General features: G+C 39.4%; 2 protein-coding genes across 3 annotated transcripts in view; one reads left to right on the top strand and one right to left on the bottom strand.

Moving 5' to 3' along the window:
- Nucleotides 1–13,750, bottom strand: part of NELL1 (neural EGFL like 1) — a 794,543-nt gene that overhangs the window by 122,829 nt on the left and 657,964 nt on the right. The gene's annotated exons all lie outside the window — the stretch shown is intronic.
- Nucleotides 3,961–4,602, top strand: LOC102744432 (cilia- and flagella-associated protein 276-like). The gene has a single exon (XM_081797426.1). The coding sequence runs from the start codon at nucleotides 4,011–4,013 to the stop codon at nucleotides 4,524–4,526; it is 516 nt and encodes a 171-aa protein (XP_081653552.1). The 5' UTR covers nucleotides 3,961–4,010; the 3' UTR covers nucleotides 4,527–4,602.

The following is a 13,750-nucleotide window of genomic DNA, read 5'->3' on the forward strand; positions in this document are numbered from 1 at the left end:
TTCTTCTCATTCATCTGCTGCAGTAGCTCTCCATCTGATCATACCTGATGTACTCTGTTCCTAACAAGCATTTTGTAATTCTTTCTTTACTACCCTGAAATGAAATTTCAAAATAATTTAAACTACCTATACATATATTCTGTAAAAAAATTAAAAAAAAAAAATCAGCATAAGGGGCACCTGGGTGGCTCAGTCGTTAAGCGTCTGCCTTCGGCTCGGGTCATGATCCCAGGGTCCTGGGATCGAGCCCTGCATCGGGCTCCCTGCTCGGCAGGAAGCCCACTTCTCCCTCTCCCACTCCCCCGCTTGTGTTCCCTCTCTCGCTGTCTCTCTCTCTCTGTCAAATAAATAAATAAAATCTAAAAAAAAAAAAAAATCAGCATAAACTCTAAATTTAAGATATAAAAAGAAAATAATTTATAATACATTATATGCAAAAGTCTGGGATGGCTACCCTAGAAAACTGTAATTAAGCAGTTAGATGCTTACTCCTAAGTTCATATTTAAGTGAAATAAGACAACATTCAATTGATTTTCAACATTTTTTCTTTCAGTTGATATTTTTAAGAAGACATAAATATGTATATCCATATATATGTCATAATTAAGAAGAATGCTTGGATAGGATTTTCTAATAAAGTTAGAGCACTTACTTTGTGCTAAGTACTGCTATAAGCACATTACATTATTGACTCAAATAATTCTCACAACATCAAGAGAGAAAGATACTTTTACTGTCTCCAAGTTATAGCTAAAGGAGACACAAACTGGTTAAGTACTTGGCTAAAGTCATACACAGCTAGTATGTACAGCATCTGGGATTCAAAGTTAGGCAGTCTGGCTCCAAAGCTCTTGATTTTAACCCTTTTGTTAGTCGCCTGGTAAGGAACTTCTGGTGAAGCTCCTAAAAAAAAAAAAAAAAAAATACACTCTTCCCCCACTTAGCCCAGGTTCTGGAAAATGCAATGTATATTTAAACTGTGTAATAATTACTGCCTGTCATATGTAAAATAGGGTTGGATTCTAGGCTCAGCTACTTATAAACTGCCTTTTTATCTATGTGAATATCTGGGGAAATATTCACACTGCAGGGGACGAGTTTTGCCACCCCAAGATATACCTCTTTAGCATATTGCTTTTTTTTTTTAAAGACTGTATTTATTTGAGAGAGAGAGAGAGAGAGAGTGTGTGTGTGTGTGTGTGTGAGAGAGAGAGAGAGAGAGACAGCATGAGCAGGGTGAGGGGCAGAGGAAGAAGCAGACTCCCCACTGAGCTGGGAGCTCTGATGCAGGGCTTGATCACTCCTCACTGAGCAGAGAGCTCTGATGCGGGGCTTGATCCCAGGACTCCAGGACCATGACCAGAGCCAAAGGCAGATGCCCAACCGACTGAGTGACCCAGGCACCCCTGGCATATTGCTTATTTTAAACTGGTTATTTTTAAGAAACTGCAGACACAAAAGAAGCTCTAAAAACTGAGAAGGTACCCATTGTAAGAGATATTTACATGTATAAGGGAAACCTCCATTTGTAAGGGTGTTTCCCTTAGTACCAGATAGGATGACTCCAAATCTCTATAAACTGTTATCAGTAGAGAAGGCATGGACTTAAATCTGCATAACAACTTTACCCTTGTTTATCGTGCTTTTCCTGGTAACCTCCCATAACTGACTCCCCACCCCCAACATCTTCTGTCTTTAGCTGGAGATGGTATTTAAGGTGATAACTTCAGACACTTTGGTAAGTTACTCAGTTTTCCTAGGTCTCTCCCAGGTATGCAGTAGTTACACATGTTATTAAATTTTTGTTTGATTTTCTCCTGTTAACCTGTTTCATGTCAATTTGATTCTTAGAGCAGCTAGAAGAACTTTGAAAGAGAAAATTTTTTCCTCCCCAGGAACATCCATCATGTAGGATATTGGGATAATCTTCAATGTCTAGAGCCATCCTCCACATTGCAGGACATCTGACATTGACATCCCTGGCTCCTACCCACTATATAAGAATAGTACCCTGCTCTAATCACTATGAAAACCAAAATTATCACCACAGGGGCGCCTGAGTGGCTCAGTCGTTAAGCGTCTGCCTTCGGCTCAGGTCATGATCCCAGGGTCCTGGGATCGAGCCCCGCATCGGGCTCCCTGCTCGGCGGGAAGCCTGCTTCTCCCTCTCCCACTCCCCTGCTTGTGTTCCCTCTCTCGCTGTGTCTCTCTGTCAAATAAATAAAATCTTAAAAAAAAAAAAAAATTATCACCACAGATTTCTAAAACTGCTCCCTGCAGCAGGTTCTCCTCCTGTTGATTATTAATTTCTAACCTCTGTTGCCTCCTGGAGCCTCAGAGGACAACTTATTCTCTCCCCAAATTCAACCAGAGCAGTTATTTTTATTCATTTTATGCACTGGAGTTCTAGGCAAGATTTTGCCTGGAAAAATAAAATCTTTTTGCTACTTAAAAAAAAAAATTTTTAAATACTCCTCCAGATTAGGACTCATTGCTCATGTCTTTTCAGTGGGAATAAGAGGAACACCTGTCCGTAGTCTCTACTGCCTGTTTCTGTCTTCTCTAGATGAATACACTGCTAATGCCTCAGTCAACTGTCACTACAGAGTTGGGGTGACAAGGTGCAGCCACAGCTAGAGAACTCAGCCCCTGATGCTGCTGGCTGTGTTTCTACATTGACTGATATCCACTGGACTCGTGCGTGGCTCCACACTTGTGTACCCCTCAGGATTTCAGCTAGTTGGGTGCCACATCTGGTCCATTGGAACTCAGTGGTCCTATGTAAAGATGGGAGCCTGCTCTATCACTAGGGTTTCATCTGGAGAGCACTGCATTGGGCTGGAAGCAAAAATAAACTTTCTATTGCTAATAGAGTCATAGACCAGGGATCAAGAGACAGTTCTTTGCCACTAATTAGTGGTGTGGCCTTGAGCAAATTATTCCACCTCTCTGGGTTTCAGTCTCTTCATGTGTAAAATAAAACTGGATTTCAAGGTTCCCAGAGCGCTTTTCATCTCTGACCCTCTCCACTTCTCTGATCCTCATAGTCAACTGTGGGTAGAAAGGTAGTGTGTACAGCTCCAAGGAAAGGTCAATTGTACAGTTAGCTGAAAAGGTGAGCAAGAAATACTTTTCTTGGGCTAAGGCTTGCATTTTTTACATGCAAGTAAGCCACTAGGATTATTCTGAACTCTTTAAAGCATCAGCAGGAGATGGTGCCTCAAGGGAACAGACAGAATGGTATGAACAATAGCAGTGATAACAATGCTTCAAGGAAGATGTGTTTTAGAATGAGCTTTTGCCTGGATTTTACTGTCTACTTGTCCAGTGCATCTTCCTTCCTCCTTTCCTCTTTATATTGGAAAATAACTTGTCTGTGAGGCTGTCCAAGGAATTAAAAAAATAAAGTGAATGAATGAGGCCCAGGGAGGAAGAGGAAAAAAAACTGAGGCAGGAGGGAATTTTATAAGGTGATGATTTAAATGTCAAGTGTTGCTTCCCAGAAAGAAAATGAAAATGGTGTAATAAATTCTGGAAAGATGCCAAATGCTATTGTCAGGAGATGGACAGGAGAACTTCATAGCAAATTAGAGGCCAAATTTCCAGGGAATCATTAGCATGTTGCATATAAGAAACAGGTCAAGGCTTGGAAAGGGAAGCTTCAATTTGAGAGCCAGCTTAGTCTCTTACTAGCTGGGGGACTTCGGACAAATTACATATATATATTTGGGGGTCTCAGTTTCCTTATTGACAAACATTACTATTGATCATATCTTCTATTATTAACTTCTGATATTTTGTATCCGTAGAACACTTCTCAAAATTTACTTCTTTGTAAGAGTCTGAAATTCTGAAATAAATAGAAATGGAGCTGCTCTAAGGCCCTTGCTACTTCCTGCCCACTAACTCCCAAGGTGGCTTCTAGATTACCTCTTCAAGAACCTTAGGAATGGGTGCGGCTGCGCGGGTTTCCCATCCCTCACACCAGCGGCTCACTCTGCATTTTACCATGCCTTTCACCCGAGACCCCTTCCAGCACCCTACGTTGGATAACGATGATACCTTCCTGGGAAAACTCCGGGCTTCCAAGAAACTGCCATATAAGAACCCAGCTCACCTTGCTCAGCAACAGCAACCCTGGAGTCGGCTCAGCTCAACTCCCACAATCACCTCCATGAGGCGGGATGTTTCTTTTTTTGATCCTGAGATACCAAAGGATGACCTGGATTTCTGCTTAGCAGCCTTGTACAACCACCACACAGGGACATTCAAGAACAAAAGTGAAATACTCTTACACCAGGAGACCACCCAGGATACCCATGGAATCATCAAGACCCAATTCCCTGGAGAACTTTTACCCCCTCCTCCGCCACCTTCCATCACTTCCCGAGCTAACATCAGACACTGGATCAACCCTAAGAACGAGTCTATCCACAGCATCCAGGGATCCATAGTGTCCCCTCACACTGCAGCCACCAATGGAGGCTACTCCCGAAAGAATGATGGTGGCTTCTTCTCTACCTAATGTTGACAGGTCCCTGGACTAAATTAATCATAATGGAACATCCTGCTGCCCACCTCCATTAAATAGAATTGTGCTGGATGAAAAAAAAAAAAAAAGAACCTTAGGAATGTTTGAAAACCATCAGATTACATCCCCCTAAGGCCTCTTTTATTCTAAATTATTCTTTTATATATTCAACAAACATTTATTGTGAGCCTCATCCACACCAGACAGTGGTAGGCATTGTGTACACAACATAATCATGACATCATACCTGCCCTTCCAGAATCTTTTCCAATACTTACCAAATTGGCCTCTAATTTGGTTTTTCATGCAGGGTGCCTCCAGGGAAAGCCTGAAGCTTTCCCTAGTTATAGTTCTCCTTATAGTTCTCCATATAAATTATGAAAGTATCCCTAGTTATAGTTCTCCATATAAATTATTGAATTGGTATGTGCTTATACATTAGTCTTCTGCAAGTAGCCTCACCTGATCTCATCACTAAGATCGTGTGCTAACAAATATTGAATTTTAGATTCTGCAAGTCTGTGAAGAAGAAAGAGCTCAGATTGTCGTGAATCCACTTAAGTAAGCACCCCTTTGCAAGGTCCCACAGCAGCCAGAGTCAACACCCATGTTCAATAATCCTCAATTATAACTGGCTTAGTACTTCTAACACTTTGTGTGAATATTTTCAAAGACAGCAAAGTCCCCGACTAATTTGCAGACAGCTAAGATGCATCCTGTGAAGTCCAGTGATCAAGATATATGGCAAAGCTGGGCGCCTGGGTGGCTCAGTCGTTAGGCGTCTGCCTTCGGCTCAGGTCATGATCCCGGGGTCCTGGGATCGAGTCCCACATCGGGCTCCCTCCTCGGGGGGAAGCCTGCTTCTCCCTCTCCCCTTCCCGCTGCTTGTGTTCCTGCTCTCGCTGTCTCTGTCTCTGTCAAATAAATAAATAAAATCTTTAAAAAAAAAAAAAAAAAAAAAAAAAAGATATATGGCAAAGCTAAGGAATGTCTTTTGACATCCAAGAGAATGACTACAAGTTAATGAGACTAGTACTCTTCTGAGCCTCCCAAATTGGCTCTGAGTGTTATCCTGAGATTTTTTGAGCCATGGAAATATCCCTAGAATATATGTCTAGGACCAAAGTAGATTCTGCTAAAGGATAATAGTTATCAAATATGGCAATTTAAAAATATAATAAAAAATTCTTTGATACCTTCTAGCAAGAGGTGGGAGGTGATTTTATCTACTCTTGATTCTGGGAAGGCTATAACTGCTTCTAGTTTTGGAGTATGAATAGAAGTAAATTTATGTGGTGTCCAAATCTAGGTCATAAATGCTACTCAGCTTCTACCTTGTTTACTAGAATCTTAAATTTGGATCCCTGAACACCACAGAAGAAACCCAACTACCCTGAGGGCACCAGGCTGTGAGGAAGCCCAAGTCAAATGAAGATGCCATGTATAGTTGCACTGGTCAATAGTCTCAGCTGAGCCCAGCCTTTAAATCAACCCAGCCCAGGCTCCAGACATGTGAGAAATGAAACCTTCAGATCGTTCCAGACTCAGCCATTCAAGTCACATCCAGTCTTTAGAGTTTTTCTAGTTGTAGCCCCAGACATCACAGAATAGAGGCAAGGCACCCTTGCTTGCTCTCATCTGAATCTTTGATCCAAGGAGCTAGGAGAATAATTAAAATGTCATTGTTTTATGCTACTAAGTGGTGGCGTGATTTGTTATGCAGCAATAGATGACCAAAATAATACATGAAGCTCTCAGTGACAGGTATAGTTCTTATCCCTTACCTTAGGAATGCAGAAAAGAAATCATTCTTGAGTAGACCCTACCAAACTAAAGAGAGAGAACACATCTGATATGGAAATAAGGAACTTTTGCAAAATTCCCCATGATTTACTCAGTCCCGGAGGACTAGAAAGCATAACTTTAGATTAAAAAAAAGAGTCCTAAACCGTAAAAGAAGAAAGTGCCACAGTTGTCCATACCGCTCTGTTACCCTCATTAATGAGGGTGGCTGATATGGATGGGGCTCTAGTTCACTATAGCTAAAAATTAATTTGCTACAATTTATTAAAAATCAAGCTACCAAATAGCCAATTCTCCAAAACCCAACAATACCTTATACTAGGTCTTGTATAGCTCACTGCTCTCATTTTGCTACAAAGCAGGACGTAGAACCAACGATCACCCAAATGACAGAATAGGTTTTCCCCTTTTGGCACACTGTTCATCCATTTTCACTTCTGGATGGAGATCCAGCACCATGCTTTGGAAGGGCAGGCAGAAAAGAGGTTCTTAAGAGTTGGACTCTGTAGTGCAATTAAGGTAATTTTGGACAGGTTCTAAAGAATTACTAAGCAAATTTATCCTTGGTGAATATTTCAAAGAACCCATTTGAATTTGGGATACATTCCAGGCACACATTTTCTGCAGTGGTTTCTTGCCTCATTCAGTCTAGGTTAAATGGTATTCAAACTGCTATTCCACTCAGGGACAGGTGCTTTGTTGCAATAAGAGTTTTTACCTTTGGCAGCTTCAGAGAGTTTTTACACAGGGGTATACAGGAGAAGAATCACCTAACTCTCAAAATTGTGTCAAGTTTGGGTCTCAGAGAATGTGCACACTAGCCTATGTTAGCAGATGCAGACAGCTTCTTGGGAACATGTGAGCAAATGAGGCCTCCTTAACTCTGAGAAGTCACCATTGTTGACTGAGAATCCAGCTTCCAACAGTATGCACATGATGGACAAGAGATCAAGAAGAAACCTATACAAAAAAAGGTAAACCAAGCCTGGAATAAGATGGAGTGACAGATTCCACAGCAGCTCCTCCTCATGTCCAGATTTCTTGCTCCAAACCATATGACTCCTCCCTGTATGGTGAGTCAAATCTATTTCTTTGACCATCATATGGTTCTCATATCCCAGTAAAGGAACTTTCTTAACACTAGAGAAAATGCCAGGTCTTAGAAGGAATAAAAAAAACTATTCATTTTAATCATTCTTCCTTAAATTCACAAAACTACCCAGCTAAAGTAGGGCATTCCACTTAATAGCTGTCTGGGCTATTTGGGCTATTTGGGCTAAGCTGAGGAGCAAGCACTGGTTACTGGCATACACCATGATGTAGTAAGTAGATTCTTTCACATAATTTTAAAAATCCAAATGGAATGTAGCACTGCCTGCTGCCTTCCTACTTATATTTATTTGACTCAGTATGATTTTTTTTTTTAAGATTTTTTATTTATTTATTTGACAGAGAGAGACACAGCGAGAGAGGGAACACAAGCAGGGGGAGTGGGAGAGAGAGAAGCAGGCTTCCCGCAGAGCAGGGAGCCCGATGCGGGGCTCGATCCCAGGACCCTGGGATCATGACCTGAGCCGAAGGCAGACGCTTAACGACTGAGCCACCCAGGCGCCCCAGTATGATTTTCTTTTATTTAATTCTAATTGTATGAATCTATACATTGAATAGAGTTCCATGGCCTCATTTAATAAAATTCTTCCATTTGAACCAAGATGTCCATCCTATTATTGCTCTTTTAAACTCAGCAGGCTAACCCCCACACAAGACCATGAGTGACAGATAAAAGCAAGCCACTAACAGCATCCAGCAGCCTAGAAAAAAATGCCCCACATTTCTCCCAGTCTATTCTCAGCTCACTGCTTTTGCTATTGGCTCTCCTTCTGTGGTTTCCTAACTTTTCCCTGGCTTCCACACTTTCTCTGGCCTTTGGGAATATACCACTCCATGGGGCTCCATTTTTAGTTTCTTGGTCTTCACTTTTCACTTGGCATCCGCTGAACCACACTAGCTGATTAAATCCCAAATTAGCATTGTGATTACAGAAGCTGGCGGTTTTCAAATAATCTTCCATTGCTTCTTAGTTTTTTAATTTTTTTCATTGCTTCTAAGTTTTGTTGTTATCTTAGGCAAGATGCTAAAACTCTCCATGCCTCTGTCTTCTCAACTTCATAATAGTGTGGATAATAATACTGACCTCTGAAGGATGTTGTAAGAATTAAGACTTGATAGTTAGAAGTCCAAAGATGGAACCCAGCTCACAGTGATCACCTAATAAACATCAATCTGCTGGGGCACCTGGGTGGCTCAGTTGATTAAGCATCCAACTCTTGATCTCAACTCAGGACTTGATCTCAGGGTTGTGAGTTCAAGCCCTGTATTGGGCTCCACGCTGGACATGGAGCCTACTTAAAAAAACAAACATGTCAATCTGCTGCTAACTCAAACCCACCAATGAGAGGGGGATTGAAACCTTTTTTCACTATTTCCTAAAGTGTTCTAAGAAACTTTGATTCCTTAAGACATTAGTAGTTATTGTGGAGAGAAATACTAGCATTAAGCATGTTGGGAAATACTACATTAAGGAAAGTTAAACTGCCTTAAGTTCAGGACTACCCAGACCTTTATTAAAAAATAGGTTGTCCTTGATCCTCAAGGTATAAATATAAGAATTTTAAAAAAAAAAGTTGAATTGTCACACAGGGTGGGGGGAATGACTGTATACTGGATATTGATAACCTCTAGGGCTGTTTCATATTCATGTATTATATGTTAACTTCAAGTGAATTTCTGAGAACTTACCTGGTATCAGGAATTGTGCATTGCTTATTCAAATATATTTTCTCATTTATTTTTCATATCAACCCTGTGAAAATAAGAATTATCCTCACTTTATAGATGAGGGAACTAAAGCTTAAAGAAGACAGATATCATGTCCATGCTAGTAAGTGGTTAAGCCCGAATTCAAACCCGAGATGTCTGCCTCTAACCCAGGCTTCACCCACTGAAAGGCTTGACTTCCCAAGTCCCTGAGTGCTTCTCTTAATAATTTAGAGTGTTTAATCCTTTGAAATAGTGAGCTATGAGTTGTTTCTGTGTTTCAGAAGTGATTGTTATCAATTATGGAATTATTAACAATGCTTCCCATCTGCCTCTAGGTTCCAGCTAAGAATGTTAATTAAAACACAAATCCATCCAAGAATTTGGGAAATTTATGACTGAAGATGTTTACCAATGATTCTGGTAAAAACGCCCAGCATGAGTTCACTAAGTAATACAGATATTGATTTCAATACATGTCGATAATTCTTCCTTTAAAAAATTATATTATCTCAATGACAATGTGAGGGAGCTGTGGGTTTTTCCCTCCCCAAGTAATTCATCTAGTTCACCTGTATGTGCCTCAGGACTAATATATATTGTCATATTTTTATATGTATCCTACTGACATGTAAGAGAGGTTATGGCACCTCAAAGGCTCTCACCAAATTGTTGGAGCAGAAAAACAGAATCAAGCTCATGATTTAGGCTTTTAGCAACCAGAAGTATGCCTCTATATCACTGAGGGCTAAGACACTGGAGAAAATATCCAAATTCATCCCAAGGCATGTAAAAAGAGCTCTACTTAAGGGTAGATTCACCCAAGCTGCTCTATCATACCTAATTCCTGTCTGGAAAAAGCCCTGTAGCTACCTCAAATGAACAACCCTTCTGGGAATGGAGTTTAATTTAAAGTCCAGCTAATCATTTCCAATAACCACAGCAGAATTAACTTTTAAAAAGACACATAAAAGCATCTCCATATTTTGTCCTTTGAGTACCAAGCAAAGACAGCAGACTTCTAATATTGTTGACCTCTCAGAATACTTAGGCTTAGTTGTTCCAGGCTCAGGGTCAGCAGAGTCAGTGGGAGCCACATCTATCATGCTTGCCATCCTCAGTCACTGGACAGTATATGAGTCCTTCTAATTAACAAACATCTTGTGATTCACATCCATCTATCAATTCCGTGCATTTCTCCATTATGTTCTTTCACCTATTTCTGGTCTTTACAAATACTTTCCATTATGCTCACTGGAAACCCTGTTCCAAGGTCAATAGACCCCATCCCACCACATCCTCAGCTCTTCCCAATCCCTCTACCTCCTGGTGTGGAGCCATTAAATTTTTTGTTGTTGTTGTTCATTCATCAAATGTTTATTTTTTTTTTTAATTTTATTTATTTATTTTTTATTCTTATGTTATGGAGTCATTAAATTTTATATTCATTCATCTACAGGGTGAGAATGAGTTGGCATTCAGCATTAATTGTGCATCAGGCAATGTGCTAAGCATGGGACTATAACTTGCTTTTCCAGGAAAATCCCTCTCCCTATGTCTTGCAATGCTAATCAAGTCCGGAGTCATTCTCCTAGAGCTCTTTGATGATCTCTGTTTCATTGGTCCTCATGCAAAACCTCCTGCATCCATTGAAGTTCATGTCATTCTGCTTGCCCACTCTACCTCACATTTCTATCATCTAGAGATCTTCTGGTGACTCCATTTCATCTACTAAGCACTTTGAAACATACCTCAGTCTTTTATCTCGACTTCTGATTTCTACCATCACAAAGACGGTTTAATTATTCATTTTTCTCCATAGAATTTTGGGTAGCTCATTTAACCATATAATTTCAAAGTCCTCAACCTTCTTGTTGCCAAGAGATTGTATCAACGTGCCACTTCAACCCTTTTCACTATATCCTCATCCCCCTCAAGTCCTGCTTAGATCTCATTTAGCTTCATTTATTGTCAACACCCTTAAAATTTTCAAATCCTACTTTTTGTTGACTCTCCTTACTAAGCCATAACTTTCAATTAATCTGGCCTTCTCTCCTTTCCTCTCCTACACCAAGTCATGCAACTGCATTTGGAGAACTAACATAATTTTGTGAACTGGTGACACCCCAAATAAGTGATCTTAAGAAGACCCTTGGTACCATTCAGCCATTTCTTTTTCTTGTTGTCTTGGGTCAGCTTGCTTCGATTTCTCAAGTGATTATTATATGTTTTAAGTCTCTCCTTATCAAGGTTGCCCACTCCTCTCTGCAAAAGGTTGAGGACTACGCTGTGATGACAAATAGAACTGGGCATGAATCTCAGCTCCACCATGACCAAGTATGTGCAACTTCTTACTTTCTCCATGGCTTGGTTTGCTTATATTTGATAATAGCTACTGTGAATATTAAAAACATGTAACACAACTTATGACACAAAATTAGCCCTCCATATATGTTATTGATACCAGCGGGTTGTGATGATGATATTGTAAAAGGAGTTGCCTTTCATTTAATGAGGGGAAAAAAAAGTCTTTTCATTTCCTTCCCCACATCGAGAAATGCCCTTTTATTTCTCCCATTTAGGTAGAGGTACCTCTCTACCTAAATTGATCTTTTAGGTCACTGTTGTAGTCTTCTAAGTCTATGCCAAAACACTGCTCAATTTTCTAGTTTTTCCTACTCATTTCTGTATTTTTCTCTTTCAAGTGTTATATTTATATTTTCAACATTTCAATCATTATATTCAGCTTTTTTGTTTGTTTCTCATTTTTCACTCAACAGTGTAGTATAAGAGCATTTTGCCCAATAATTTGTAAGTTGTTGAAAATAGGATTTTCAATGGTTGTTTAATACTCTATGAATATACTATAATTTATATAACTATGCCTTCTTTGTTGAGCATAGGGATTGTTTCCATTTTTTGTTATTATAAATGATGTTGTATTATCCTTATACATAAGTCTTTATCTGCATCTGATTCTACCCACAGGGTGGAATTCTATAAGGGGATTTTCAGGGTCAAAAACTGTATTTTTAAGGCTCTTTACACACATTATCAAATTGCCTCTCAGAAAGATTATACCAATTTATACACCCACCAGCTGTGTATGAAAAAGACGATCTCACCATACCCACAATGTCAATAAGAATATTTCCTGCTAAATTTTCAACATCTCCCTTTCTACTAGTTCTTACAACAGAGGTTAAAAATATAGTTAAGTGTTCTACTTCCTAAAAATAATTATTTTCTGCACAGTGTCTCTCACTGGGTATCTTCTTCTTCTTCCCTTCACAGGCATGTTTCCTGGGGAGTGATTAGTTATCACACCTCGTATAACCTCATCTTCCTACTGTCATCTTAATTGGGCTCTCATTTCTCCTTGTCACAAATGTTACCACTGACGTCCTAACTACCTAGTCCAGCGGACTCTTCTGTCATTTATCAAACATTAAATTTAAGCATGTAACACTATTAAATTTTTTCTCACTTCCCTTTGCTTCTGAGACACAAATTTCTTGTTTTTGCTCATTTCTTCCTAACTATTCTTTCCCTCTTGTAGGTAATCTATTCCTCCTCATATTTCCTCTGGATTATTTAATCAACACTAATGGCTTTGGCAACAACCTGTAGCTGATAAATCCTAAAATTTATATTTAGTCCAATTCTCCCACAAACTATAGCAAGAACATTGTGTTCAAAAATCTACTGGATTTCTTTAAGTTGATATCCCTGAGAACTTAAGGTCTGAAACTCTGTAATTAAATTCACCTTTCCGCTCCAAACTTACTACTTCTATATGGACTGCTTTGGTGAAGGGCACCCCTGTTCATGCCTACGTTTGGGAAAGTAATTTGGAAGTAATGAATTTACCTCACTGTTCTTAGCCAATAACTAAGAGAATTTCACAGAATGTTTAACCCTGCCATTCAATCCTATCTTCAACTATGTTCACCTCCATTACACTCTGGGCTCTTCATATTTAAATTTTTCTCTATATTATACAGCACAAGAATCTGATTAATGTATCTGTTACTTTTCCATTTTTTCCCCATGATGTTTTACCCACACAACATACAACACAACTATCTAGCAAAGAACTACTCAATTTTCAGAATCAGGACCACAGAAAATTCCTTAATCAAGACTTTCTTCTTGCTCTGCTAGAACTGGCCTATTATTCTCTTGTTCTTGAAATCCAACATTTACATATCTCTTCCTATTCAGTCTTAGAACACTTCCCTAAATTTATTTATTTTCACATTTTTTTCCCTCTGCTACACTGCCAGCCCCTTAAGGGAAGCACCATTTGCTTGTTTTTGTAACCTTATTGAGGGGATTTTGAAGGGATTACAGAATTTATCCTGGCCTTCTGAAGTCAATATATCAGGTTAAAAGAAATTGTATCTTTAAAAAAAAAAAAAATCACCTTAAAAAAAAAAACTTTGTCTGGTCTCACAATCTCACAGAAAACAGGGGTATATCTTCCTCTGTACTGCATATATATTTTTGTTAAAATTCCCATCATGCTTATTTTGTGAGGCGAACGTGATAACCACTACACTACGGAAACCCACACTCATCATGCTTATTTTGTATCC

This window comes from Leptonychotes weddellii, chromosome 11, assembly GCF_054177405.1.
Source record: "Leptonychotes weddellii isolate Sample4059 chromosome 11, ASM5417740v2, whole genome shotgun sequence".
Taxonomy (NCBI): Eukaryota; Metazoa; Chordata; class Mammalia; order Carnivora; family Phocidae; genus Leptonychotes; species Leptonychotes weddellii.

Coding starts and splice junctions, on each gene's coding strand:
- LOC102744432 (XM_081797426.1), top strand. CDS start 4,011: ATGCCTTTCACCCGAGACCCCTTCCAGCACCCTACGTTGGATAACGAT.